Source organism: Metopolophium dirhodum, chromosome 8 (assembly GCF_019925205.1).
Source record: "Metopolophium dirhodum isolate CAU chromosome 8, ASM1992520v1, whole genome shotgun sequence".
Lineage (NCBI taxonomy): Eukaryota > Metazoa > Arthropoda > Insecta > Hemiptera > Aphididae > Metopolophium > Metopolophium dirhodum.
Genome location: NC_083567.1, coordinates 29,830,874 through 29,857,571, shown reverse-complemented (window position 1 = coordinate 29,857,571; position 26,698 = coordinate 29,830,874). Strand labels below are relative to the sequence as shown.

The window sequence follows — 26,698 nt, the reverse complement described above, 5'->3', positions numbered from 1 at the left end:
ATAATTTTTATGGATTTTTGGAATCTCCATGGAGTCATCTACATTTGGAAGTTTTGAAATTTTATCTTTTTCTTCTGACAAATCTTTTCGTATAATTTCATAATTTTCAGTACTACATAATGCCGTAGTTAAAATCTTTTTCACTTTTTCTATTTGTAAAAGAGCATATGATAAATGTTCTGTCTGTTCTTCAGCATCATCCATATCTGAACATGTCGCTTGATCCAGTTCTTGAGTTGTTGACATAGCTTAGGTATAATTCTTATAATATGTATAATAAATTATAAGTGAACTACTTATAGTGAACTTTATTGCCAATTACATATACAAATAAGACGGACTATTTAATGTAAATCATAATATTATTATCATAAAAAAATCATAATATTATTATCATAGAAAAATCATAATAAATGATAATAAAACCACAAAACCAGTGCACGAAACTAATTATTCTGTGATAAAATCATTATAAATCTTTAATCTTCTAGAATATTCGACTGTAAACATGATTTAAGAATTTAAGATATACTGGTTACTGATTTAAGACACGGACTAATACTATTGTTCTATGCTAATACAGTAATATCAAGGTGGATTTATAATACATACTAATTACAGATATCTATAATATACTAATCTATGTACCAAGGTGGATTGATCAATCCACCTTGCTATGTACCTACAACTATATAGATGTCTGTGATACTAATATATACTATCTATACTCACAGATATACCACAGAATAGATTATTTTGTGAATATACTTTATACATCAGCTGTATACTCAATGGTATTATACCACAGAATAGATTTAGATTTTAGACCGTGATTTCATCTATTCTGCGAACAATGTAGAGAAGATCTTCTCTACATCGTCCTTATATCAGCTTCTCTACATCGTGATTCTGTGTAATAACAGTAATAACTATCTATGTAGACTCCAATCGACTGATCGGGTTTCTATTCTTGTTCTATAATATAAGTCGGGTGTATGTGAATCAATTATTTTGGAATTCTATTTTTAGCGTCAGAATATTGTAAAAATAAATCATTGATAAAAAAAATCGATAATTTTTTAGTTACAAAAATAGTACTTGGGTCTCATAAAATTGTCCTTCATCCAACTGTGTGCCATAGCATTTACCATTGATTATATCATAAACATGATAGATCTCGTGAAATTGTGAAAATAAATAATAAATTCAACCATAGTCAGTTGTAACTTGTAGTTGTAAACTGTTTGTGGCAGGGTCTTAAGAGATCTTCTAAGTTCTAAGACCGCGGTTTGTAGCACGATTTAAGATATCTTAAACCGTGGTTTGTATAGTCACAGACCAATGTGTATTGATACATACACATCGAGATAGATGAACAATACAATAGTATTGTTTATCTATCTCGATGCGGACACGATAAATGAGCGCTGGACTCCGAAGCCTGTTGCTCATAGTGTTCATACTTTATAAGCACTACAACTAATGTAACAATTGGTTCCCAACATTGTACCGTTACGCTGGCCGTTACGTACTTACGTGTTTAAAACTATAAAATGGCATTCACATTTCACAGTGATTTGACAAATGACAAATACAACCACTATCGAAAGAATTACAAACTTTTCCCACAGCGATATTATAATTTATATAAGTGAAATTGTTGCTGAACATTGAACCTAAATCGACAATTATTGAAGAAACCACTTAAATAACTGTGGTAGTGTGGTGCGTTGAAATGCTCCAAAGCATAAATAATCACAGATCACAAGAGAATTGTATTACTCCAAAAAAAAATAATGGGCATTGTAAGTATACTATTTTATCGTACCATTATTTATTAGTAATTGGTATTTGGTACATTAAACAGTCACTTTTATAAAATTCAAAATTCAATTGATATTTTAAAGTTATACACACATTGTATTACAGACCAGTCGAAAAAAATTAATTTTAAAGACATTTTAAATGATTTAAGTTTGCAAGACGTAAATAAAGCTGGCACAATTTTGGATGGTTGTAAAGTAAGTTTTAATTTTAACAATGCTTTTGACTTAGTCACAAATTGATTTTTCGCAGATTTATTTTAGTGGATTTAATTTAAGCGAAGAAGAAAAATTAAAACGAATTGTAATTTCTACTGGTGGAATTCGATACACGGAGCTAAATGAGTCTATAACCCATATTTTAGTAGGTGAATTTTCTGCATCACTTGCAAAATTATTACACTCTATTCAAGAAAAGTAAATATTACTTCCATGGCTTAATTCAGTAATTAATTGTGATTAAGAGAACACTGCACATCCATAAATTGTTTGTTTAAAACCTTTTCTAGAGGGTAAGAATTACTCCGACTATAATCTCTTGTTATCAAAAAACTACATTTTCACAACAACAGAAAAGAACTAGGACTGCGTCATATATTCTTATTTTTTTCATTTCATTACAGGCTATTTCTTTAAGGATGTTTTTTGTGTCCAAATGGACACACAGTAAAGTACAATGGACACCCAGTAGAGTAAGATTTTACTAACTTTGTGTCTACTAGAATAAATATTAAATTGTAACTAATAAGTAATAACTATAATATATCAATTAAATTATTATTTCATAGATTTTTCTTCTTCTTTATAAAAAAATATATACTTATTTATCATTCTGATCAATAATAAAAATAAAATATATTTATTAGGTTAGTATAGTATAGTAATCGAAGACGTAGTGGCGCGGCGTGTGGCCCTTTTAATGTCGTGTAGAAATATTTATTTCTAACATGGGCCGTGTCAGTCTGGATAATAATTAGGGCCCCTGGCACAATAATTTTCAATGTGGCCATTTACAAACAAAAAAAAAATGTTACCTAGGTACATTTGTTTTCTGTGTATAGGTACAATGAATATCTTACTATAACTAAAGTCTAATCTCATAAACAAGGTATTCATTTTATTATTAGATAGAATTTTACTGTGTTAAATTTAATTAAGTTAATAATATACACTATTAACTATAAACAAAATAATGTATATTTACAGTCTTTATAAAATATAATTTTAAATACAGTTTGACAATATTGTTTTGGTAAAAAATATATACTTTTTGATGATACAAAATTAAAATAAATATAATATGTACCTAATACAGATAAGTTGGTTGGTTGGAAAGTCAGGAGCTTTAATTCGATATATATTATGCAGATATTCTAGTGTAGTTATTTTTAATGTATTATATAACAAATAGCCTCCCTTTTACCATGGTCTTAAAAATTCAAAAATATCTATTTTGTAAAGTTAGTTATCTTTTTTCTATAATAATATGGAGAAAAAGAAATTTTAAAATCAATTGAATTTTGAATGAATAAAAGCAATTTATATTTTCAAAAATACTGTATAATATTGTCAATTGTCAAATTGTAAGGTTGCCACACGTTTATTAATAATGCTATCCAATAGGTAATAAGAACACACTATACTCGTTGCCTATGTATGTTCTACTTTGTATTTGTTTTATAATATTCTTAAATATATCCACCATTTAACCATTAACTGCACAAATAAATTTTATAGGACCATTATTTATGTAATGAAATTAACGTGTCACTGGGATTAATTTTAATTAATTAAAAATATGTTACGAAAATCATGTCACCATGGGTCTATGAAATTGACTTGTGTATAACAGTTCACGATGGTGGATATATTAACAAATTGAACAATATTATAAATAAATAAAAGATAATAATACATAAAATTTCAACGAGCACCTATTTTTCTTTATTACCTATTCAATTAGCATTAGTTATTGAATTGTGGGAACTATACAATTTTACAACAATATACAATTAGAAATGCTGTATTTTTGAAAATATAGGTAGCTTTCATTTATTCAAAATTTAAATGATTATAAAATTGTTTTTCTCATTATTATAAATGAATATTATTTTAGTATTTTTTTTTCATAGACTACGGTAAAAGGAAGGCTATATAAAGGAAATTATCTTATTAATATGTTAATACATAATTCTCACATAAAACATTAAAAAATGTTTGAGAATAGCGATTAAAGTTAAATTTTGTTTTTCTTTCCCATTGGTTAGGCCTCCCAATAAATAAAGATATCCTAGTGCCCACAGTGATTACCAGGTAGCCGGGATGGGCCAGACCGACACTGATCATGGGTATATGACTGTTTGGGTAGTAAATAGAGAGGCCACTAAGTTAAGAAGAGAGGATCTTTCTACTAATGAAACTTATTTTTAAGGGTGGACGAGTGGACACACAGTGATTATTCCCTAAAAAATGACCTGTATTCATTAGCACTAAAAATGTTATTGTTTTAAAATCCTTTATTTTTCAATTTTCAAACACATATAGCCTTATTTAATTAAAGGAATATCATTAAAATAAAAAACAACATTGCAAAATCCACAATTTTAATCATTTTACAAAGTTCAATAAAAAAAGTGTTCTTGGTTTTTTTGCATGAAACTGTCTTTATATAATTTTGGAATTAAGAAATAAATAACCGTAGTGCTGGGGTGGAACCAATCATATGTAACCAACTTACTCTTATAATTGCCTATACCAAACCTCTTAAAAGTGTGGTGTCCTCTTAATAAACAAGATTAATACTTAAAAGTCTTATTTTTTTATTGTCAATTATAATAAACACATAATATTTTAGACCTCATGTTGTGAATTTTAATTGGTTACTTGAAAGTATAAATTTGAAATGCACTGCTCCAGAAGAACAGTTTCTAGCAATGGATTCATCTCATTCATTTACACCAGAATCTCCATCTCCCCTTAGCAAAAAGGTATTATTTTATTTAATACATATTATTTATAGTGCTTACAGTTTAATTACAGTAAAAAGCAGCTAATATACATATTATATAGATAAAAAGGTACAAATATAATTTCACTAAAAGTGCAGTCATTATGTTTGGTTCTATTTTTAATATAGGTTATATTATTGTATTATAATTTAAAATCTTTTCATAATAATCGTCAATGGTGCTTGGAAAATTCTTATATAAACTTGAGATTTCTGGATATGTTACGCACTTTGTTAACATTTCCAATGCAAATTTTATGATTTTTAATTTTGATACATTAAGAAGATGTCAGCGCACTGTTTGTTTCCTCTTTCTAGTGCACACACAGCATAGACAAAAATATGTATTCATGCAAAATTAATTTTTATGTTTTTGAATACAAATCGCTTATTACAAAATGTATAGAGAATAATATTTATGAGACTATGAGATATGGATTTGTCTAAATATTATCTTAAAACAATTTAAATTTATCATATTTTTATTTTTAAATTCATATAAAAATAAATTGTAAAACAGATGTAAATATTATCCTTTATAGTTTTTATAATTAGGAGAAAACCAATATTGCACTGACATCCTATTTAATTTCACAGTCAAATCAATCTTTAACAAAATAACTATTATTCACTGGTCATTTTATTTGCTTGAAAGTTAATAATATGAAATGTAATTATTAGTTAATATAAAATTAACAGATCCTAGCTTTTACTCAAAAGTGTTCTACATTTTTTTAGTAACTTCTAACCTTCTAGATTTGGCTAATGGCTAGCTTTATAATACTGTTGCAAATTATGTATAATTTTTCTAATTAATTCTTTTAGGGATTGTATATGATGAAAAATTCTACAGTCTCTCAACCGAGAGTAGTAGATAGACCTAAACTACAAACTTCAAATGTAACCAGTAATCCGCCAACGGATAATTTTATCGATCAATATTTGAATGTTGGTTAGTACCATACAATTAACAATATTTCACTTTGTTTACTAAAATGTTGAATGTATTTATTTATTACAAAGAACTAATAAATTTATTAAAAATCCTAACAGTTAAATTGTTATGTTTAATACAAAAGCAGATCATTTCAAGTTTTATTATAATAGATTTTAGCCACATTAATACAAATTTAATTTAATTTAATTTTTATATTATAATTTTTAGAAAACGCCAATTTTAATGATACGCTTAGTGAAAAATCCTCTTGTACAACACAAGATACAATGTCCACTCAAGATAGTAAACTTGAATCTGTATTAGAAGGTTGTTATAATTATTATTACTATAATTTACTAACTATCATATAGAATAATGTTGAAATAATGTACTTTAAATTTTTTATAGGATTAACTATTCTTCTCCATGATTTGGACGCTCATCAGTTGCCATCCATAAAAAGTAAAATAATATCAATGGGTGGTGTGGCAGTTAATACACGTAGTTATCGAGGACAAATTAACTATGTTGTTGTTCCTATTGTATTCAATGAGAAGTCATTAAGTATTAAAGCCACCATAGTTAGCTGTCTTTGGATAGTAAGTACATTATTGAGTTATATTCATGCGGAATTTTGGAACATATTTTGGTCTCAGCACTATATTCTTAGGATGTGATTAATATTAAACTTTTCTAAAACTATAATTAATTATTATTGTATTATTATTAGGAAGACTGTTATAATAATGTTGAACAAACTCCTATAGAATATTATCATAAACCTGTAATTTTTAGTGGTTCTATGCCTCTAAAAAACTGTGTGATTAGCATCACCAATTATACAGGGTCTGAACGATATTTCTTAAAAGAAGTTTCACTACTTCTTGGAGCGAAGTAAGATCATTATAATAATATATCTGAAATAATTATAAATTATTTTCAACACAAACTCATTCTTTAGTTTTCAAGATGCATTGTCAAGAAAATCGAAACCAGAAGATAACATTATGATGACAACTCACCTCATTTGTTCTACTCCAGAAGGACCCAAATATGAAGCCTCAGTTAAATGGGGAGTACCAGTTGTATCTAAAGAATGGCTACTTAAATGTGTTCCATGCAAATGCCGTTTACCAGAAGATAAATTTCCAATTGTTTCCAATGGTAAATCCTAAATAAATTAGTTTAATTGATTGCATTTTAATATAGTCTCCAAAATATTAATTAAGAAGATGATGTTGATTCCAAATTAGCAATACCGCTGAAAGACACTGAGAAAGATATTGAACCACCACTAAAAAAGAAATGTTCAGTTGAAATCATGATTCCTACCTCTCAAGTTTTACGTTCACCTTTCAACAAATGTAAACCAGAAATAACGCCTTTGAAATCAAATTGTTCTACTCCAGTTGATTCAAATAGTTTCATCAACAATTTAAAAACCCCAGAAACTCCATATGGACAAATACTTAATTATGATCCTGTTACACCAGAAACAAAAAAGGAATTGAAAAAGTATGTTCATTAATCATAACTATTAAGTTCTACAAAATTATGTTTCTAATTAAATTTATTGTTGCCTTATAATTTAAACTAATTGCGTAAAATATGTTTTAAATTATCTTTTTAATATTTAAACTAATTAGTTGGTTTTACAGTAAATATTTTTATTTTATATTTGTGCCATAAACACGGAATCGTGGAACATAATACGCAATGCTATCTGTTGAGTGTTATATATATATTATATATTTACTTTTTATTTCAGGTCCAGTAATAACAGCTTACATTTTAAAGTATACACAGACTGATTTAAATTGCTTGTTTTAAAATGTATGAAGGTTTCATACAAATCTTATGTGACACCCATAATTTCCCTAACAAGAATCTTTTGATTATTATAAATAATAACTTAAAATAATACAATATGATCACTGATATGTTTATAATTATTTTTTAAGTTTTTATTTAGAAAACCTCATAGTTTAAACCTGAAATTGTAACATTTCTACTAATTGTTTTGATTAAATATAAAGTATAAAATAATTATTATTTATTATATAATTTTACTAATTAAACTATGTTAAAATGTAATGAATTGATATGTATTAGTTATTCATACTAATTATATATTTTGATTTTTTTTAGAAGTATAGATATTTTACCAGATGGCCTCGATGAACAATCACAACCTAAGTTAAGGAACCAAAATAGTACTGTAAGTTTTTTTTCTGAAAATGTTTTTGTTGTTTTTTTTTTTAAATACTTTATATTCTCCCTTAACCAACGACCAAGCTAATTATTAAATATCTACATTTACATGCTCATGCCATTGATTTTAAAATATACAGTTAAGCTATAGCATAGGAGTTTTCAGTGACAAAATATGCTGTCAGCCGCTTGGTTTGCTGTAACCATTTATATTGTGCTTAATGCAAACGGATACAGCAAACCTAGCTGCTGACAGCATATTTGTAGTCTACAAAAACTCCTGTTCTATGGCTTATCAGATATGTATATGTTAATATCAATGCTAAGACTAATCAACCAGAAGTAAATATGCATTATATCATCTTTAAATTAACCAATATACCTAATTAATTATTTTAACTACGATAATTATTATTTCTATAGTATAATAGTTTTATTACTTTTAATGAAGTATTACAACAAATGCAAAAAATTTCCAAGTATTTTTGAAACTGTTGAGATTCAAATGACAGTTAATAATAAATTAATTCATAACTGTTTATGCAACCTATTTAAATATGATTTTATAGTAAGTATTTTATATTTAGGAAACAAATGAAATACATTCAATAAATGCTAATTCAAATGATACATTGAAAAGTCCAAGTTTGTCATACCGTTCTCCAGGTGTGGCTAACAGTAGCTTGCATAACACATCACAAATACCAAAAGCTCAAGATAATATATCTAATACTGTATTACCAAATATTGTGAGAAAATAAAATTTTTACTTAGTATAACAGTAATAATTAAAAAATTAATAATTTTTAGGATACAAAGCAACAATCTTTAGACAAACAAGAATTTATAAGGTTTGTTTTTCATTTTTAACTACAACATGTTTTTATTTTAAAGTTTTTCTGTTTATTATAGAAAAATTGCACAACTCCAACAAGATTTATGTCCATCAAGAGAACTAGAAATTCCTCTTTCCAGAACAGAGTCTGAAAGTCAAGATGATTATACAAGTAAGTAATTAGTTCGTAAATAAGTTTTTATCACGCCTGCACCGAAAGTTTTGTTTACGATGACAGTTGAAGCGTTTGAAAGCGATGTTTTTCTTTCCAGCGGGCGGTAAAGTAGGAATTCCCAAAAGTACCGGGCGGTAAAATGGAAATCCCCAAGAGTACTAAGCTCAGATATCCACGGGTATTCTCTGAACAAACAGACACTAAAATCTATACTACGGTCCTCATAAAACATAAACTTTTGGTTACATATTATAACCTCCTTGTATGACGCGTAAACATTTTTCTTTCATAAAATTGTTTTCGTATAATAATTTGGTTGTTGCATAGATCCCCGCATAATGCATTACCTTTGCATTGATTACATTTTTTATTCTTATTTTACTTTAATATAATAATTATTATTTATACTGAAATCTATACCACGGTCCTTACAAAACATAAACTTTTGGTTACATCTTATATTCATATTATAACCTCCACGTCGCCCACGACTGAAATAGCTCACTTTCCGCCCTTGCTTACTCTTAGTAACCTTGAACTATCCATTTTATTTATTCATAATTATTATGACATGTAAACATTAATTTAACACTTAAAGCAAATTATTGATTTTAAATAGTGTTAAACAGTTATAACAATAATGGCAATGAGTAATAAACTGAGTGTTTTAAATAACAAACAGTACAGTGGTGTATGTACAAATTATTTTCACTATGAGCTAATTATTATCACTAGTCAAGCATAGCACTAACATAACTATACTTTTTTTAGGGAGCCGGGCTGTTATAATTATGACACGGAATACAAATAAAGATTGCACAATTTTATTTTATAATTATGTAAAATTCATTTTTATATATTTTTTTTCAAATATTGATAATTTTTTCTAGATACTTCTATCTTATATTAGGAATTTGACATCATAGTTATTAAAGCAAGTCCTGACAATCTAATATTTTCTTCTGGAATTCTCTAAAACGTTTTTAATCAACTGGCTAATCATGTTAAAAAACAGTGTAAATATGCATGCAATTGAACCTGTAATTTCAATATGGGCTCTTGCCCAGGGGGCCTCCCCTCTATATATGCCACTAAAACAGTATTAATTATAAATTAGTATCTACATTTTTTTAACCATTTGTTTGCTTTAGATGAGGTCGAGTTGTCAATTTTTTAATGGTTTCTTTATATTTTTTCTTGAGGTAGTCTTGTAACTTTATGTCTGCAGCCACACCTTGGATTAGGAACATCAACCAGTTTCTTCACAATATGTCCACATCTTTGAAATGTTGATTGCATTGACTTTTTTCCTATAACCTATGTGAATTTGGCTTAGACAATTTTTTTTATGGAGAGATTGTGACCGGGAGCTATCCTCATGAAGTCCTCCAGAAGAAATAAATGTCCTAGGAGCACAATTTAACCAAACTAGGGAACAACATTTGGCAACTGAGTACACTAGAGAGGTGGCAGAAGTTGTAAATATTGAGTTTGTGCTATGAGTTTTTGAACTATATTGCTACAACTTTCTTTAAATGGTTTTTAAATGAGAGTAACTCATATTGTATACTTAGTGCAATGCTCATGCATTACACTGTTAATGATATTAATAAATATAATAATATATCATATGGTTATTACTATAACAATACGCGGTGCTTTTTGCGTCAAATTTTGTGGAGGGGCATTTTTCATTTTCCTGTAACAATAAAATGGTTTTTTTGTACAGAAAACTCTCAATTGAAAGAACCAGTTGTAGAATCATCACAACAATGTTCAGTTGGATCTGAACAACAAAAAAAAACCAGGGTAAGTTGTTAAATAATTAATGTATATGTGTACAAATATCTATGTATAATATGTTTCGTACATTTCAGTTAAAAAGACTGTCCGAGTGCAATAAAAAGTTTATATTAACCAGCATCAATATCAGTGTAACTAAATATTTTTTTTTATGCTTGATATTTTAAATTTTTTGTGAAAAACTATTATATGTTGATTTTTTCAATAGGATCGACAAAAGTATGAAAATGCTATTGAAAAACTTGGTGCTCAAGTATTGCAAAGTGCAATATTTTGTGAAGATGTTACTCATGTTCTTATGCATCAACCAAGTAGAACTGAAAAATATTTATGTTCACTTGCTTCTGGAAAATGGATATTACATCCAAGCTATATTGATGATTGTTTAGAGGAAAATCGCTTTCTGCCAGTAAGTAAAATTTAATATATAACTTCATTATTCTAAATAATTGAATATATTTTATGTTTTAATTTGTTTATTTTTTTGTAGGAAGATAAATACGAATGGGGAAATCCTTTATCGGACTTATCTTTATCAACACCATTGCACGGAGCAGGTTATCGATGGCGTTCTAAAATTTGTTCTGGTAAAGCTGCAGCATTCAGTGGTATGAGAGCTGTATTAATGACTTCTGAAAATAGATACCAAGCTTTGACACGTCTCATACAAGCTGGTGGTGGAATGATAGTGGATATAAAGTAAATATAACTTAACTTTTAGTTACATTTTTTGTTTGATTTTAACTTTTATTTTTATTTAGAGAACTATTGCAGTCTACACATTGTATCATTGACCAAGGGTATGGTAATATTCCTGTTCCTTTAAACGAAATCGCTGTCAAGGGTATATTACTATTACCTGCTCCGTTTCTGGCTGATCTTCTTACTAAAGACCCAACACCAGATCCTTTAAAATATCTAATACCTGAGTACCAAGCTTTCTATAATAGATTAGCGCCCAATACGTACCGTTGTAATTTTTTATCTATACCAATATCAGCCATACATTAAGTATTATTTTTTTTTATGAATACCATTATTTGTAATTTTTTAATCTAATATAAATTATAAGTTGCAATTGTTGTGTACTTCCATATAATGATGCTTTGTACTTTGTGATATATCAAATAATTTCAAATCAATAGACATATATTATAAATAATTATGTAAATGTATTAAAGTGGTTGAAATATTCATACAATTATTACACACATAGTATTTTTAATGAGTCATTGAATAAATATTTTTTAAAAGTTAAATAAATACAACATATTATTTATTAATATTTAATCACAAATAATTAGGTAGGTACTTAAAATTTAATGAATTTATAATATTTAATATTATAAAAGTTCAACTATTATTAAAAATTCAAGTACTATTGAAGAATCATTTATTGTTAATTAAAAGCTAAGCTATATGTATGTATATTTTAATTTTGAAAATACATATTGAATAAAATGTAATTTACTTTTATATTAATTAAAGTATGATTTTCAAACAATAATATTTTGTTACATATCACGACATTTCTGACTTTTATCACCAAAATGTAAAACTGTATAACAACAAATTTATTGGTTAATATTAATTTATTTCATAATTTAATATTTTATATTATTCATTGAAATATTTTATTAGAAGTATTTTTTTGGGGAAATTTTATCACACAATACCTATGTAATTTCTATTATTATTTATTAAATTGTCAATATCTGGTTTTTCAGAATTTGTCATTATTGTCACTGTTGTTATTGGGATTCCCATTTAATTTTTTACAGAAAATTATTTTATACGGAAAAAAAGTCCGGTTTGATTTATTGTTTCATAAAAATATGTCTTGATTAATAAATATTAATAAATTGTATAAATATTAAAATTGATAATACTGAAAAAATTATAAATATGATTGGTAAGGTGTAATATAATTTAAAACTATAAATAATTAAAACTTATATTTATATCGTTTTCGAATACAATGGCCAATAATAATTAAAAATTCTTCCACCGATATTTCGTCAATGGCCACTCTAGAACATAAGTTTTTTTTAAATGTTCACCGGTGTTACCAAACCTGTTTTTTTGGTGCTGGAATCCCTTCATCTAATTCTTGTAACACTATTTTACCTCTATCTACTCCTAACTCTTCCCGCATTTTAGAAATTAACTTCCAGATGGTTGGGTGCGCGTGTCAAACAAGATGCGTAAAATGGTTGTTCCAACTCTCACAAATATTGTCTGTAGTTTGTATGATGTTGACAGTTTATCGTAGCCCCGTGAACGTTCCATATTTCTTATGGAAATAACAGTTTATTATTTTTAATTTTATATTCATACCTCTTCCTGACTTTCTATAATATGTACCATTGACATATGTAGAATCGAAATAATCAAGAACCTCTGTAGCTTCTTCTGTACAAACTGTCTTTAAATATTTCATTCCATCGTAAACTTTATTTATTGGCAAAAATGCTAACCCGTCTACTCAAGAATAAAAATGACTTAATGTATCATCTATTTTATATTTGGCTTGTAATCCTACTTCTTGTATCTTGCGATACGTATTTTAAGACAAGTGATTAAAACAATGATTTTTCTATATACCTTACCTTCTATTTCTGTAGATTGTATAACCGAACTTTTTTTCCATATAATAATATTTTATGGTCGGACTTTTTTCCGATAAAAATTTAAATCAGACTTTTTCCCCGGACTTGTCATTATGGTAAAAATTTTAGTACATTAAATATTTTAGCCATGATTCATTTTACTGTAAAATGAATCATGACTAAAATATAACCTTAGTTATTTTTTCATGGCCCATGGTTACGGGCTTCTCCCTCCCAATCAGTATTTCTAAAAAAAATTACTGTTAGAAACAAAATTTAAAAAAAGAACATTGAAAGATTTCTGAAAATTATTATTTGCTCTCCCCTCCCAAACCATGTCACTGAAGCCACTCTTGCTACAGACATAATATAGTGCTTTAATTTTTCCCAGTATTATTCACCAATTTAAATTTTTTAAATGTCTAAGAATAGGCTGTAAAGAACTGAAATATTTTTTAAATTATACATGTAGACAGTTTTTAATTTTTTTTTAATTAAAACAATAAAACAATAGATTTTGTTGAAAATGTATTTTCTAGCGCAGCGGACGGCAACCTTTTTGGACAACCGGGCCACATTCAAAAATTAAAAAGAGTGCGGCCAGACAAAAATAAACATTTTATATTCCAAATAATCCAAATTATTTATCAAGAAAAAAATAACTGTTTATAACTTTAAAATAATAGAACATAAAAATTACAGTTTTTAATAATATAATAATTATAATATAAAAGTATGGAAATTACAACTGCTTTAGGCTTAATTTTATTTTTGTCGTTGGATATTGTTTATCATTTTTTCAATTTCCACATTAAAATTACTTGTGCTGGCTCTAAGTACATGGTGGAGATGGTTATCAATTAAGTGTGAACAGTATGGGTTTTTAATTTTTTTCATATGAGAAAAGGCCTGTTCACACACGTAAGTGGATCCAACCATACTGAAGTATTTTGCAGCTATATTTTTAATTTTTGAAAATGATGCAGGAAGTTCAGCGAAAAAAAGTAAAGGAGAGGAATGAGTCTTTTAAGATATCTTGTGACTGCAAATCTATTATTTCCATTTGAAGCTCAACATCAACATCTTCATAATCAATATTAAATGGATTGGCGGGTAGTTGAAAAACGCAACGTTTTACGTTACTAAACAGAATCGAAAACCCAAATATTATATTTATAATATATTATTATATTTGAGATTATAACCCAAATACACTCGTCATATCTACTCTAGGTATCTTATCGGTAACTGTCAAGGTATATCTACCATTATAAAATATGACTGATAGAAACGTTCAATTATATATTAAAATATATACAATATGATTTTTTTGATATGATATTCAATTAAATGTCGTGTCGTAGAATTTAAAGCGGGCCATATACAATAGCCGCCGGTTGCCGACTACTGTTCTAGCAAATTCCATTTTTTCCATATTTATTTTGAAAGATGCGCTAGACATATTTTCTTTTTATCCCCAAGGGCCTTAAAGTACCCAACTATGATCCGATTTTCTACCAGAAACCACTCTCAACATAGAATATTAAAGCATTTCACTACACTAAAAGTTCCAGTTTTCAGAAACAAAAAATATATAAATAATGGAAAACCAATATATTTATTATTCCTCTCAAAATCTAAAACATCAAATTCTGGTACCTACCAGCTACTTATTAATTTATACTTTATAGTATACCTACAACTGGCTACTACCATTGATTTTATAAACTACTAATATTCATTAGTCATTACTATATAACCAAGTGGCTTTATTATAATGGGTACCTGCCCCCCGACCTTTTTGAGGCGGGCAAAAGTATCATCCTCCCTCCTACCACTATTCCAACAGTGCATCATTTTAAATAATATGAACTCTTATTTCTTTAATAGTTAATGTTATTTATCAATATATTGGTGGTACACTGGTACCTACTATAATATAACTACATATATTACTATTATAACTACAATAATTTATGTTTCTAAACCATAAAAAGTTTCCTTTAAGAACTGTGTCAAAACCAACAATTAGCCATAATACAAATAGGAATATATATCTTATGCTTTGAACAAATGTAATGTATTATATTAAAACGGAGGAGGGGTTTTTATTTTTGCTTATACATTATTTTGAAAAATCACTGACGCTTAAGCACCATAGACTTATTATAGGCATAATGCTCTTACCTAAACGCTTGATAATAAGTCAAATAATTCTAATATTACAACTAACAGCACACCGTTGAAACTAGTGAATGGAAATATTAGACATGTCATTCAGGTGTAAGACGGAGACAACAAATTCATGGGTAGCGTCCTCTTAATGTAGGTATAATGAATATAATGTTAAATTGTTATTTAATTTGATGGTTTTTATAATGACCAAATAAATAATAAATAATAATTTGTCATGGCTTTTATACTGGAATTTTAGCTTAGAAAATGGAAATATTTATTATTTTCATATCATTGATATGAGATATACTATCATTATTAATATTACGTCCAATCAGGGCGCAAAATGTCAGACTTTATCATAGAACATAATCAATTGTCCAATGACTTTATTATTGTATAGTTTGTTTATTTAGATTATAATAGTTACATTATTGTTTGCATGTATAACTATAATATTATAGTTTGAACTTTTAAAGTTTCCAAGTTCCATGTTGAGTGTATAAATAGCCACTGCAAAAGTGTATTTTCCTGTACCAAGAAAAATTATAATCGTTCGAGATGGGATGCGATGGTGGAACTATACCCAAGAGGGACGAGCTGGTACGAACCAAAAAGAAACCAGAACAGGTATGTCTACTTTCATCAAGAATTAATTAAAAACCAATTGTTGTGTAACACCAAATGATTGTGCATGGTAATAAATAATAATAAATGGTTTAATGGTTACACCATTCACAATTAAGTCATTAAGATTTTTCATATCGAACCATGTTAATCCTCGAGTCATGACTATCGCAGTCTTATTAAAGATACTTTTTAAAAGTACATAAAATTAACTAAATAACAATTAACAGAAAATAGCTAAATTAACAATCTAACAAGTTAGGACCACAGAATTTGGTTAGCAATTAAAATTCATAGAATTAGTCTAACGTTGAATTCTGTACATAATCTGATAGTGGCCTTAGGAGAGAGATTGAGAGTTAATATTAAAGAGTGAATGGTTTCTGGAGAACTATACAGGAACCTTGAAATTTACACTGCTTTTATACTGTAATTATCATAAACTTATGAAGTGTATAAAATAATAAATAAAAAACATTAAACAATAAACCACGGACGTAAATAGGGGGGGCGGGGCTTAGGAGGGCTTAGGCCTCCCTGAGCCATCTTAAGTCATCTTTAAGATATTTTAATGTAAAGGTAATTTTTATTATAATAAATTATAAACATAGATAGTTATCTAACAAAATGTATGATGAATATAAGAAATATATGTAATAAACAAATTTCTGAGATAGAAAGAAAGATGCAATTATAATATAATTAATTATATATATAATATATATATATTTTATGACTATATAAAAGTATAAAACTGTATACATTTATAGCTTATACAATAATTTCAGTGGCCAGAAGTAGCACTAGTATTTAGTGTAATAATTAGTATAGAGGTCCATTTCCTAGAAAAGAATAGGTTAGTTTAGGTTAGAAAAAACTTTAAATTAAAATTAAAAATTGTATCTACTAAATTAGTAAATTTAAGTTAAATATTAAGTATTAGTAGATTCAATGAAATACTTAAATACTTATTTTTTACTTACAACCGTATTGTTGGAATTATATTTTTCATGTTTTGTTTTTGGAATTTTAGAAAGATAAATCCTCCATGCAGTTGTACCGTTGGCGTAATTGTCACTTGACTCAAGGACCACTTCGACCGCCAATAGTCGCTTGTGGCATGGGTCTCTTGTATAGTAAAGAATCTGTTTTACAGCATTTAATAAACAAAACTCCATTTCCTGAAGCTTCAGCACACATCAAGGGTTTAAAAGTATGTTGGCTTATTTTTTGATTAATATATGTTTAATAATATAAATTGAATTTATTTATTTGTAGGATATAAAAGTTTTGAAATTGACTTCCAATCCTGCATTCAACAAAAAAGCTCAAAGTGTTGGTGGATATATTGACGATAATTGTTCACCTTACATATGCCCTCTTGTTGGTCTTGAAATGAACGACAGATCAAAATTCTGTTTCTTATGGAAATGTGGATGTGTTATTTCTGAGAGAGGTCTTAAGCTAGGTGCTGATAACAAGTGTGTCAATTGTGTAAAGGAATATGACGATGATGATATAGTTGTGTTGAATCCGACCGAAGAAGATATAACTTTAATGAAAACTAAATTGGCTAGACGCAAAGATAAGATTAAGAGTGAAAAAAATTCTGAGAAAAATAAAGTCAAACAAGAAGTTGTAATTAAAGACGAACCAATTGAAGATGAAGATGAAAAACCAATTGTTCCATCCATCTTACCTATTAAAACTGAAAACATTGATATCAAGAAAGAAATAAAAAAGGAACAAATAAAGAAAGAACAAATAAAAAGTATGACAATTTGTATCATAATTTGTTGTTATTAAAGTTATTTATATTAATTATATTTGATTTAGGACCAATCACTAGTGCTGCAGGATCAAGTTCCTCCGTTGGCTCTGGTAATTGCCGCAAATTAGAAGATCCTGTGTATAAAAAAGCAAAACTTGCACATAGTATTTCTAAAGACAAATCAGCAACCAATGTATACAAGTCATTATTTACAAGTCATGAGGACGACAAAAATCAAACTCGGGCTCATTGGATTACTTACAATCCGTTCTATAATTAAACACGAAACTCGTATTATGTACATTTATAACCATTTAATTTTTTCCCTTTAAAAATGTTTACACTCCATATTTTGTCTCTTGAAACCTTTTTTTATTTTTAATAATTCAATTTATTAACTAAAAAACAAAATTCAGAGTAAAATTATACTTAACCTTGTTCTGTATAACATATTAAAAAATAAATAATAGGTAATGGATAAGTACATGTGTTAATTGTTTAAAACGTGTGAATAATTTTGATCTCAATATTGATATGTGACCATCAAAAATTAAACATATGTTAGTGTTTTTCTAGTAATTTAAAATTGAGGTATAAAATCACTTTTTTATGAGAATTCTATTTAATAAATAACATCTAAATGAATAACTTCTCTTAATTATTTTATTTAACAAAATTATTAAGTACAATTTGCTTCAGTTGACAATTATTAAAGAAGAAATTATTACAAAGTACAAACAAAACATAAAAAATACATTACTTAAAACTGCTGACTAGTGTTAACATTTTTTTTTTCATAAACAATCTACATTGTCAATTACATTAAGTTCTCTTTGGATCTCTTATAGTGCCCTGTGTTTAATGAATCGGACCATCAGGAATGGAAGTCCAAACCCAGTACTGAAATATATTGCTAGTAGAGCTGTAAATTTATACTTGCTGTTTACATCAAACGGCAAATTAGATCCAGGTCCACCATATGCATGACTATTTCGAGCTGCAGTTGTTGAAAAGTTTCTCATTAGCTGAAGTCCCCTTGAGGCGATCATATTTTGGCCTAGTATTGTAGTTTTAAGTGTATCAAATGTGCGGCCCTCCGTGCAGGGATGAAATTATAAAACTCTACGAGAAAACGATGATGGATGGACTCCTCTGAGAAAATTAAATTCCAGATAACAGCTGGGACCACAGTGGTACCAATGTTTAAATAATCCCTTGGTGTCCCTTTGTACCAAAAACAACAAAGTTCTCTATAGCACCATAAGATTGCGTATGAATGACATAATTTAATAATTATTCATAAAATATATACAACATATATAATATATGTATGTAAATTGCAACTAAGTTACTCTAAATTACTAAATAAATGTAAACAGCGTCTATAGCCAATATTTTTAAAGCCTTAACTTGTATTATATTAGGTTTACATTATATTGGTACATTGTATCTTAACTTTATTACTCTTATAGTTGGATATAGTGCCAATGGAACATTAACCTCTATCCACTATCAATACTCTATAGATAGTTGTAGATATAGAATATAGATGATATAAAAAGCGAGTAAGTAATTTAATCCATGAGCTTAATAACTAAATAGGTATTTAATTTATCTATATTCCAATTATTTATTCACGTTTTAATATTCAGAATAATATTTGATCCCAAAATAATCTGTGTATAAATCTACTACCAAAATACTAGGTAGAGCTACCTACCTAATATCGATTAAATATTATTATATGGTGTAAAAAAAATTGTAAGTATTAACAATATTGCAATTTTTAATAATAATAGCAACATTTTGATATTAAACACAATATTAATGTACATTTATTGCCTATACAATACGCCGTTCAACGCATAATGTCAAAAAAATAAAAATTGCCCGTCTTCCCTAATTGAACCTAAATTCAGGGTTGGAAAAAAACATGTAATCATCCCTCATCAGTCTTAATGTCATTGTGTTGTTATTCTTAATCAGGTCGTGCTTCGTGCTTATTTTCAATTATGGAGTTTTGTCTACAACAATTTTTTTTGGATGTCATCGTTTTTAATTTTTAAAACGTTGATAATGTTGATTTTCTACAAAAATAATCATTCAAAAAAAGTATCCCGCAGAGTAGAAAAAAACCTTTGATTATTTTAATTTAAAATTTATTAAAAATATTGTTTTAAACACACGGTTTTTATTGTTGTTTTAAACATAACAACCCTGACCCTAATACAGTGGAGTATTCCCAATTTGAAACCAATTATGAAATACATATAATCACATTTAGAAATAATTATTTGTGAATTTGGTAATTATTTATTACACTTATTACGGTCATAGATTAAACACGTATATGTTGGCTATACCATACAAATTAATGATTTCCAGCAATTAATTTTTGTACTATCGTAATAATTAACTAGGTAGTTTAATTTCCGTAGTATTGTAATATTACATAGGTAATGTAACGTCTCCTCTTCACCTGGGCTCTTATCCGTTCATGTGTCGTTCTGTTTATATTAACGAGGTCTCGGAGACTCGACCTCGGTGTGTGATATTATTACTAGGGATCAGGGTTACCTTATGTGAAGCAAAGTACTCAACGTAATATATATATTTGTATATCTGTTATTGAATATCAATGTATTATTATTATCTACTACAAGTTACAACATCGAAAGTATACTTATAAATTATAACTCCGGGCTACCGATCGGGCCATGGTGTGTCGTGGGTGCCGATGTCCAAATGTGGGTTGAGCTGGTCGTCCGCAGGTCCTCTTCAGGTCGTTGTCAGTCCTCGAGTTCCACTATCGACCACCGACTATGACTCTTCATTCTTCACCATCCAACTATCAACCGCCGACTATAGACTCTATCAACTACTTCACTGTAGACTCTATCATAACTATTTACCACCAGGCGTCCCGGACGGTTATTTACACGATGTGTACTAAACATCGCATCAGCATAATATATATTTCATACATATATACACATTTGCAGTGCCGCAACAATTGGGGGTGCTAGGGGTGCAAAGAACCCCCGGGCCCCCGTTAAATCATAACAATGGACCCCAGGGCCAGTGGCCGAACTATTTGGAACTTTTTATTATTTTAATGTGTTTTACAAAGTGGTATCTTACTATCTTATTATTTTATCAAAAAATATAAACTAATGAATTTGGGCCCCCACACAGTTTTCTCAGTGGGGCCCAGTATTTCATATGTATATGAAAATTAAAAAAAAAATGAATACATTAGAATCATAATTATTATTATTTAATATTTATTATAATATAAAACAAAGTCCTAACTATAATTATAACAAAATAATAAAAATAATAATTTCGAATGGCCGGGGGCTGAATTATACCTCCAATGTCATATTCTCGAATTTCCTAATTTTTCTATGTTGTGACGGCTGATGATTTATTACATTTAAATTGGGACAAGAAAAAAAATAAATGGTTTTAAGGGCCGCATACTACTTTGCTCCTCAGTCCTCACCTATCTGTGTACAATCAATACAATGTGCAATGTGTTCAATGCTCTTCACCTACCTGTAAGCACTGTATATTATATTAACTACATAATATAACGTATAAATAGCTAAAAACAACAAGCAATATGTTGCAAGTAATATTTAATGACCTATTGGTACATGACCATAGTCGCAACTATTCTTAAAAATTCTGGGGGGCTACAGCACACCTAACAAAACTATTAATTTAAAATAACCTATAAACGCCTTATATCTAAATAAATAAGGAATATTTTTTGGAGGGGTCTGAATCGTAGTTGGGGGGTGGGGGCTATAGCCCCCCTCTCCCCTCCCCTGTAGTTTTGCCTCTATACATGGGCCCTATATATTTGGTCGCACACCCACCAATATGTACCAAGTATTGCGGCACTGGTCCCAATTATTAAAAGCTAATAATATAGGTACTTAATATTTATTGTAATATAATATAATATTAAACTCATTATACTCAGTTATTACGATTAAGTAGAAATAATATTTTTCAAATAATATTACAGTGTCTTTGTCGAACAGTCAGCTGTACGAAGTTTCCGCTGTGCCACAAGGCGGGTCGACGCCGGTCGCTGAACATGGGAAGTCCTCAAGTCCACCCAGCATCGTATTGATGAATCAACCATACATCTTACATTCTTACATCTTACATCTAACATCTTACATCGATCATTGCAATCTTATAATTATTCACCTGAATGCATGTAATCCTGAATGTACAGTTAATTTATTACTACCCATCTACAAAGTCAACACTGTATTAATAAAAGTATTTATTGTTAAAATAAAATTGAGTTCTATATTATTTGTAGGTACTTAAAAATCATTTGGGTATAAAGGAAACATATTTTAATCATACAAAATTAGATAAACTAAAAGACAAAAATAATAAGTAAATACGTCGTGTTAAAAATAGTTTTTAATTAATATAGGTAGGACAGGTACCTATTATGTAGGTAGGTACTTATCCAAACCTCGTTTATCAGGAATTAAATAAAAAGGGAGGTCAATTGAAAAAAGGTGGGTAAGTGGATGTCGCTCTGCTGTACAGTAGGTTACAAGTGGGTCACTGTAATGGATGGTGTTAATTTTGAATTCAATGATATAATACCATTGTATAAGAAAAACGATTCTGAGCGAAAACGGTCCGTCAGCCTATGATATTACCAAGTATATTTGATGATATTATAGTGAATAAAGTAATTTATATATAACCTATTTACGTGGAACCTTGTTTTGAATTTTTAATCCTTAGCCATAAAAGTTAAACATTTTATACATTTTTAACTACAAAATAATTAATAAATTATAAAATTGATAAATGTTGTCAACATTTGAACTTTAAATGCTTATAAAAAAAAATTGTGTCTATGTATTTTTAATATTTTTCAACTTCTATTAGAACGATATATCAGCAGCCTTATATTAAATTTTCACGCTTTTTTTACCCAACAAATAAAATTTTATTGATATTTATAGAAAAAAAAACTAAAATAATTGAAAACTGACTATGTCCGTAAACAGCTCAAAAAGAATCAAATTATTTTCAAAATTTTATCATGTATAGAAAATGCTAATATAAACATTCAGTGAAATTTTCAAGTATCTACAGTCATACGTTTTTTAATTACAACAAAATAAGAAAATCGTTACATGAGAAATCGAGTGAATATTATATGTTGTAAAAATATGAATTTCAAACGTTCATAAAAATTTAATTTGACTTTCTTGTAGACATTTTTTTTTTGATATAGGTAGGTAAACTTATGGATGATCTTGTATTACAATTTTGAATCTTAGATTGAAAAAGAAAAATTTTTATGAATTCTCAACTCAAAATAATTTGATAATTTTCGTGATTTTTCCGTATTTTGTCAATATTTGAACTTTAAATGCTTATAAATAAAAACCGTGACTAAGGATTTTTAATTTTTTTCATCTGCCTTTGAAACAATAACCTAGGAACCTTCTATTAAATTTTCAAGCTTTTTTAACCAACAAATAACATTTTATTGATATTTATAGAAAAAAAAACTAAAATAAAATGGAAACTGAAAATGTCCGTAAACAGCTCAAAATAAGTCAAAATATTTGGAAAATGTTATGATGTATAGAAAATGCTAATATAAGCATTCAGTCATTTGTTTTAGAGTTGCACCAAAAACCAAAATCGATTTTCTCGAAAACGGACTTTGCGTAAAAAATTCCCGTTTTTCCTTTGTTTTTCACGTCGCTTTTGAAAACTACTGGGAAAATTTTACTTTTGACCCCCCATAGTACCAACTAGATTCACTTTCCTATCTGAAAAGTTACTGTTAAAGAAAATTCAAGCACTTTTACTGTCCTAAAAGGTGATGACAGACACAAAAATAAATAAAAAAAACACACATCATTGTAAAATCAATATATTCATCGCTTACCTCAGAATCTAAAAAAAAAAATTGGAATTGACTCTGCTGAACAGTAGGTTACAAGTGGGTGACTGTTATGGATAGTGTTAAATTTGAATTCAATGATATAATATCATAGTATACGAAAAACGATTTTAAGTGGAGACGATTTGTCAGCCTAGGATATTGTATACTATATTTATATTAATATTATTAAATATCATTAATACCGTAGCCGTTTAAGTTGAATTATTATTATTTGTTTATTATCGTATTTGTATATGATAATATATTTTAGACGTTTTAATTACCCACGAATAATATTTTTAAAATAGGCATATGTATATATTACAAGTAACAAGGAATTAAGAACGATATTGCAAAAAATAATTGCCGGAAATCATTAGTTTTTAACTGAAAACGTCAGGGAAGTCTGAACTTGGCGGTCAGTCTTATTTTTAAGTTATATGTATTATAACTAATTGAAATTTTTGGTATTTTCATATGTACCCGGTGTACCACACTGCGCTTGCTCGAACAATTAAAATCAAAAACATCCCTCGACTTGTTATGTAAAACCACCATGGGTGGGTGTCAGAATTATTTTTGCATCATCAATTTTAAAACGTTGATTTACCTAGATTGAAAAAAAAATAATTTGTAATACTTAAGCTCGGTAAACTTTAAGCGTTGTACGTGTGCGTAAAACACCGAAAATCGTGAACTTCGTAAGGCTATACCATAAAAACCAATGATTTGCAGGTAGTCGAGTTTTGGACAAGTACCTACATAGGTAACTTATAATAATTCATATTGTAAATTAATTAGGTACCAAAAATATATAACTTCTCAAACACTTTGTCTATTGGCACTGAATGTATTAGAATGTCTATAAACTTGCGGACCAGTTTGTATAGTTCAATTTGGCATGCGAACTATAATTGAAATAGAAAACCAGAATAGGTGCAATGCAGATCACAAAGATTTCTGTAAAAGAACATACGATTTAACATAACGATTTATAAATTATTTATAATAAATATACCGTATAGGTATACTGAGTACTTATATAATAATATATAAGTTCTTTGGATTTATCATAATAAATAATATATTTTATAATATCTATGGCAGTCGTCAATTGTCGAAATTCGTTGGCGACGGTTAACAATTCTAATAGTTTCAGAAATACTATTGTATTATAAATATAATATATTGTATATTTTGATTTCAGTGAACAAAAAAATAATAGGCTACAAATATAAACGGACAGTTCGTTAAACCGGATAAGTTGTAACACAAACTCGCAAATTTCGTTTGATCAGGTTATTTTCATAAAATATTTCGATACTTTCAAGTTTCAGTTCATCGGAGTGAGGTGATTAGATGAAGATGGATGAAGATAGCTGTTTCTTCGGCGATGGCGGCACTCTAGCTACGTTTCACCGGAAGAGAAGATGTTTACGAGTAAGTTTGTTTTCATATTATTACCTACTATTTTACATTAATTACTTTTTAGACTTAAATTAAATATTCATTGCCACGGACAATCTGTTAACTAGGTGACGTAGAAGCATTTATAAGTTTAATCCCAATAGCGCAATGTATAAAATACGCGAGACCGTCTTCGTTTCACCACGCCAAGTTTAATACGCACCTTTTTGCATGTTATACTATACGCCGGGTATCACCTTAGGTTTGCGCGAAGTATTTAAAACAATATAATGTTATTAATCTTTATATTTTATATTTTTATATACATAAATACATTATACACCTCATATATTTTATTAGCATACTTACACCCTTTTTAGTGTAGTTTATACCCTAGATGGCTATAGATATAGGTATTAAATGTCTTGCAATTATATATTTTACTATAATTATTAATTTCATTATAATATAATATAACAATACACTCTAAATTAAATTAGTTGTTATCAAGACAGACAGTCTTAAAACAAACTCTTTTCTGGACGTTTTCAAAACGTATTTTGCTTAAAAAAAATTGCACAGTTGTCGTAGCAGTCAGTTGCTAGTTCAACCCGTGTGACATCAAATAGGAATTATTCTTGTTTTTTTAAATAGTTTTTTCGAAAAATATATGTAACATGTATAGCTCATACAATTATGAATTTATAGTTAATAGAAATGCGGATGTTTATACTTCATAGATATTTTTTTAGTTAATAATCGTGTAAATAATTTGATTAAACAATACGGTACTTACCTACTCATCAGTAGTATCAATTTTATTATATTACGTGTAAAATCACCAACACGAGGTGCAGACTGCATTTAAAAAATTAAAAACACAAAATAAAATATAAAATAATGTTGTAGTAGAAGCTGGAAACTGTAGTTTATTTTAATTCCAATTAATATAACCGAGAATGTAACTATTAAATTCATCATTGAATGATTATTCAGAGATCACTTTGGGATAAATGTAAATTAAATTAAAAATAATTAAAAAACATTTTGTGAAAGGAACAAGATTACTGCTACTGCTAATATTTAAGTCTTAATTATAAACAAATAAATACAAATAATAGATTTTTTAATAGCTTTTTACTATTAACATTCAGTGTAAATATAGTTTCTGATCGACTTACCAATATGTAATAAACCTATATGTAATAAAATAATTATTCATATCAAATAATCCTAACAATTTAATGCAAGGATTCTCATAAATTGATCTTACTGCAGCCTTAAAACACCAAAAATACATTTGTACATCATTTACAAAATTTTAGTTCCCTATTATGGTGTAGGTATTAATACAAACAATAAACATTTTTA

At 28.0% G+C, this 26,698-nt stretch overlaps 2 protein-coding genes across 3 annotated transcripts; both read left to right on the top strand.

The window, feature by feature from the left end:
- The first annotated feature begins 815 nt into the window (after positions 1 to 815).
- On the top strand, positions 816 to 12,194 carry LOC132950500 (DNA topoisomerase 2-binding protein 1-A-like). Of its 2 annotated transcripts, XM_061021998.1 has the most exons (19): positions 816 to 1,805; positions 1,930 to 2,021; positions 2,077 to 2,240; positions 4,678 to 4,810; positions 5,656 to 5,782; positions 5,996 to 6,094; positions 6,176 to 6,366; positions 6,498 to 6,661; positions 6,729 to 6,931; positions 7,021 to 7,282; positions 7,916 to 7,985; positions 8,566 to 8,727; positions 8,789 to 8,829; positions 8,891 to 8,985; positions 10,718 to 10,797; positions 10,866 to 10,922; positions 11,000 to 11,200; positions 11,282 to 11,490; positions 11,553 to 12,194. In XM_061021998.1, the coding sequence occupies exons 1-19, from the start codon at positions 1,736 to 1,738 to the stop codon at positions 11,800 to 11,802; spliced, it is 2,670 nt and encodes an 889-aa protein (XP_060877981.1). In that variant the 5' UTR covers positions 816 to 1,735; the 3' UTR covers positions 11,803 to 12,194. The 2 variants fall into 2 exon arrangements, with proteins under 2 accessions (XP_060877981.1, XP_060877982.1); XM_061021999.1 differs by lacking the exon at positions 816 to 1,805 and having other exon boundaries at positions 1,935 to 2,021; positions 2,088 to 2,240.
- Positions 12,195 to 15,962: 3,768 nt separating this feature from the next.
- On the top strand, positions 15,963 to 18,867 carry LOC132951095 (replication termination factor 2). Its single transcript, XM_061022811.1, has 4 exons — positions 15,963 to 16,205; positions 17,236 to 17,415; positions 17,481 to 17,973; positions 18,039 to 18,867. Exons 1-4 carry the CDS (start codon positions 16,137 to 16,139, stop codon positions 18,251 to 18,253), a joined length of 957 nt encoding a protein of 318 aa, XP_060878794.1. The 5' UTR covers positions 15,963 to 16,136; the 3' UTR covers positions 18,254 to 18,867.
- The last annotated feature ends 7,831 nt before the right edge of the window (positions 18,868 to 26,698 follow it).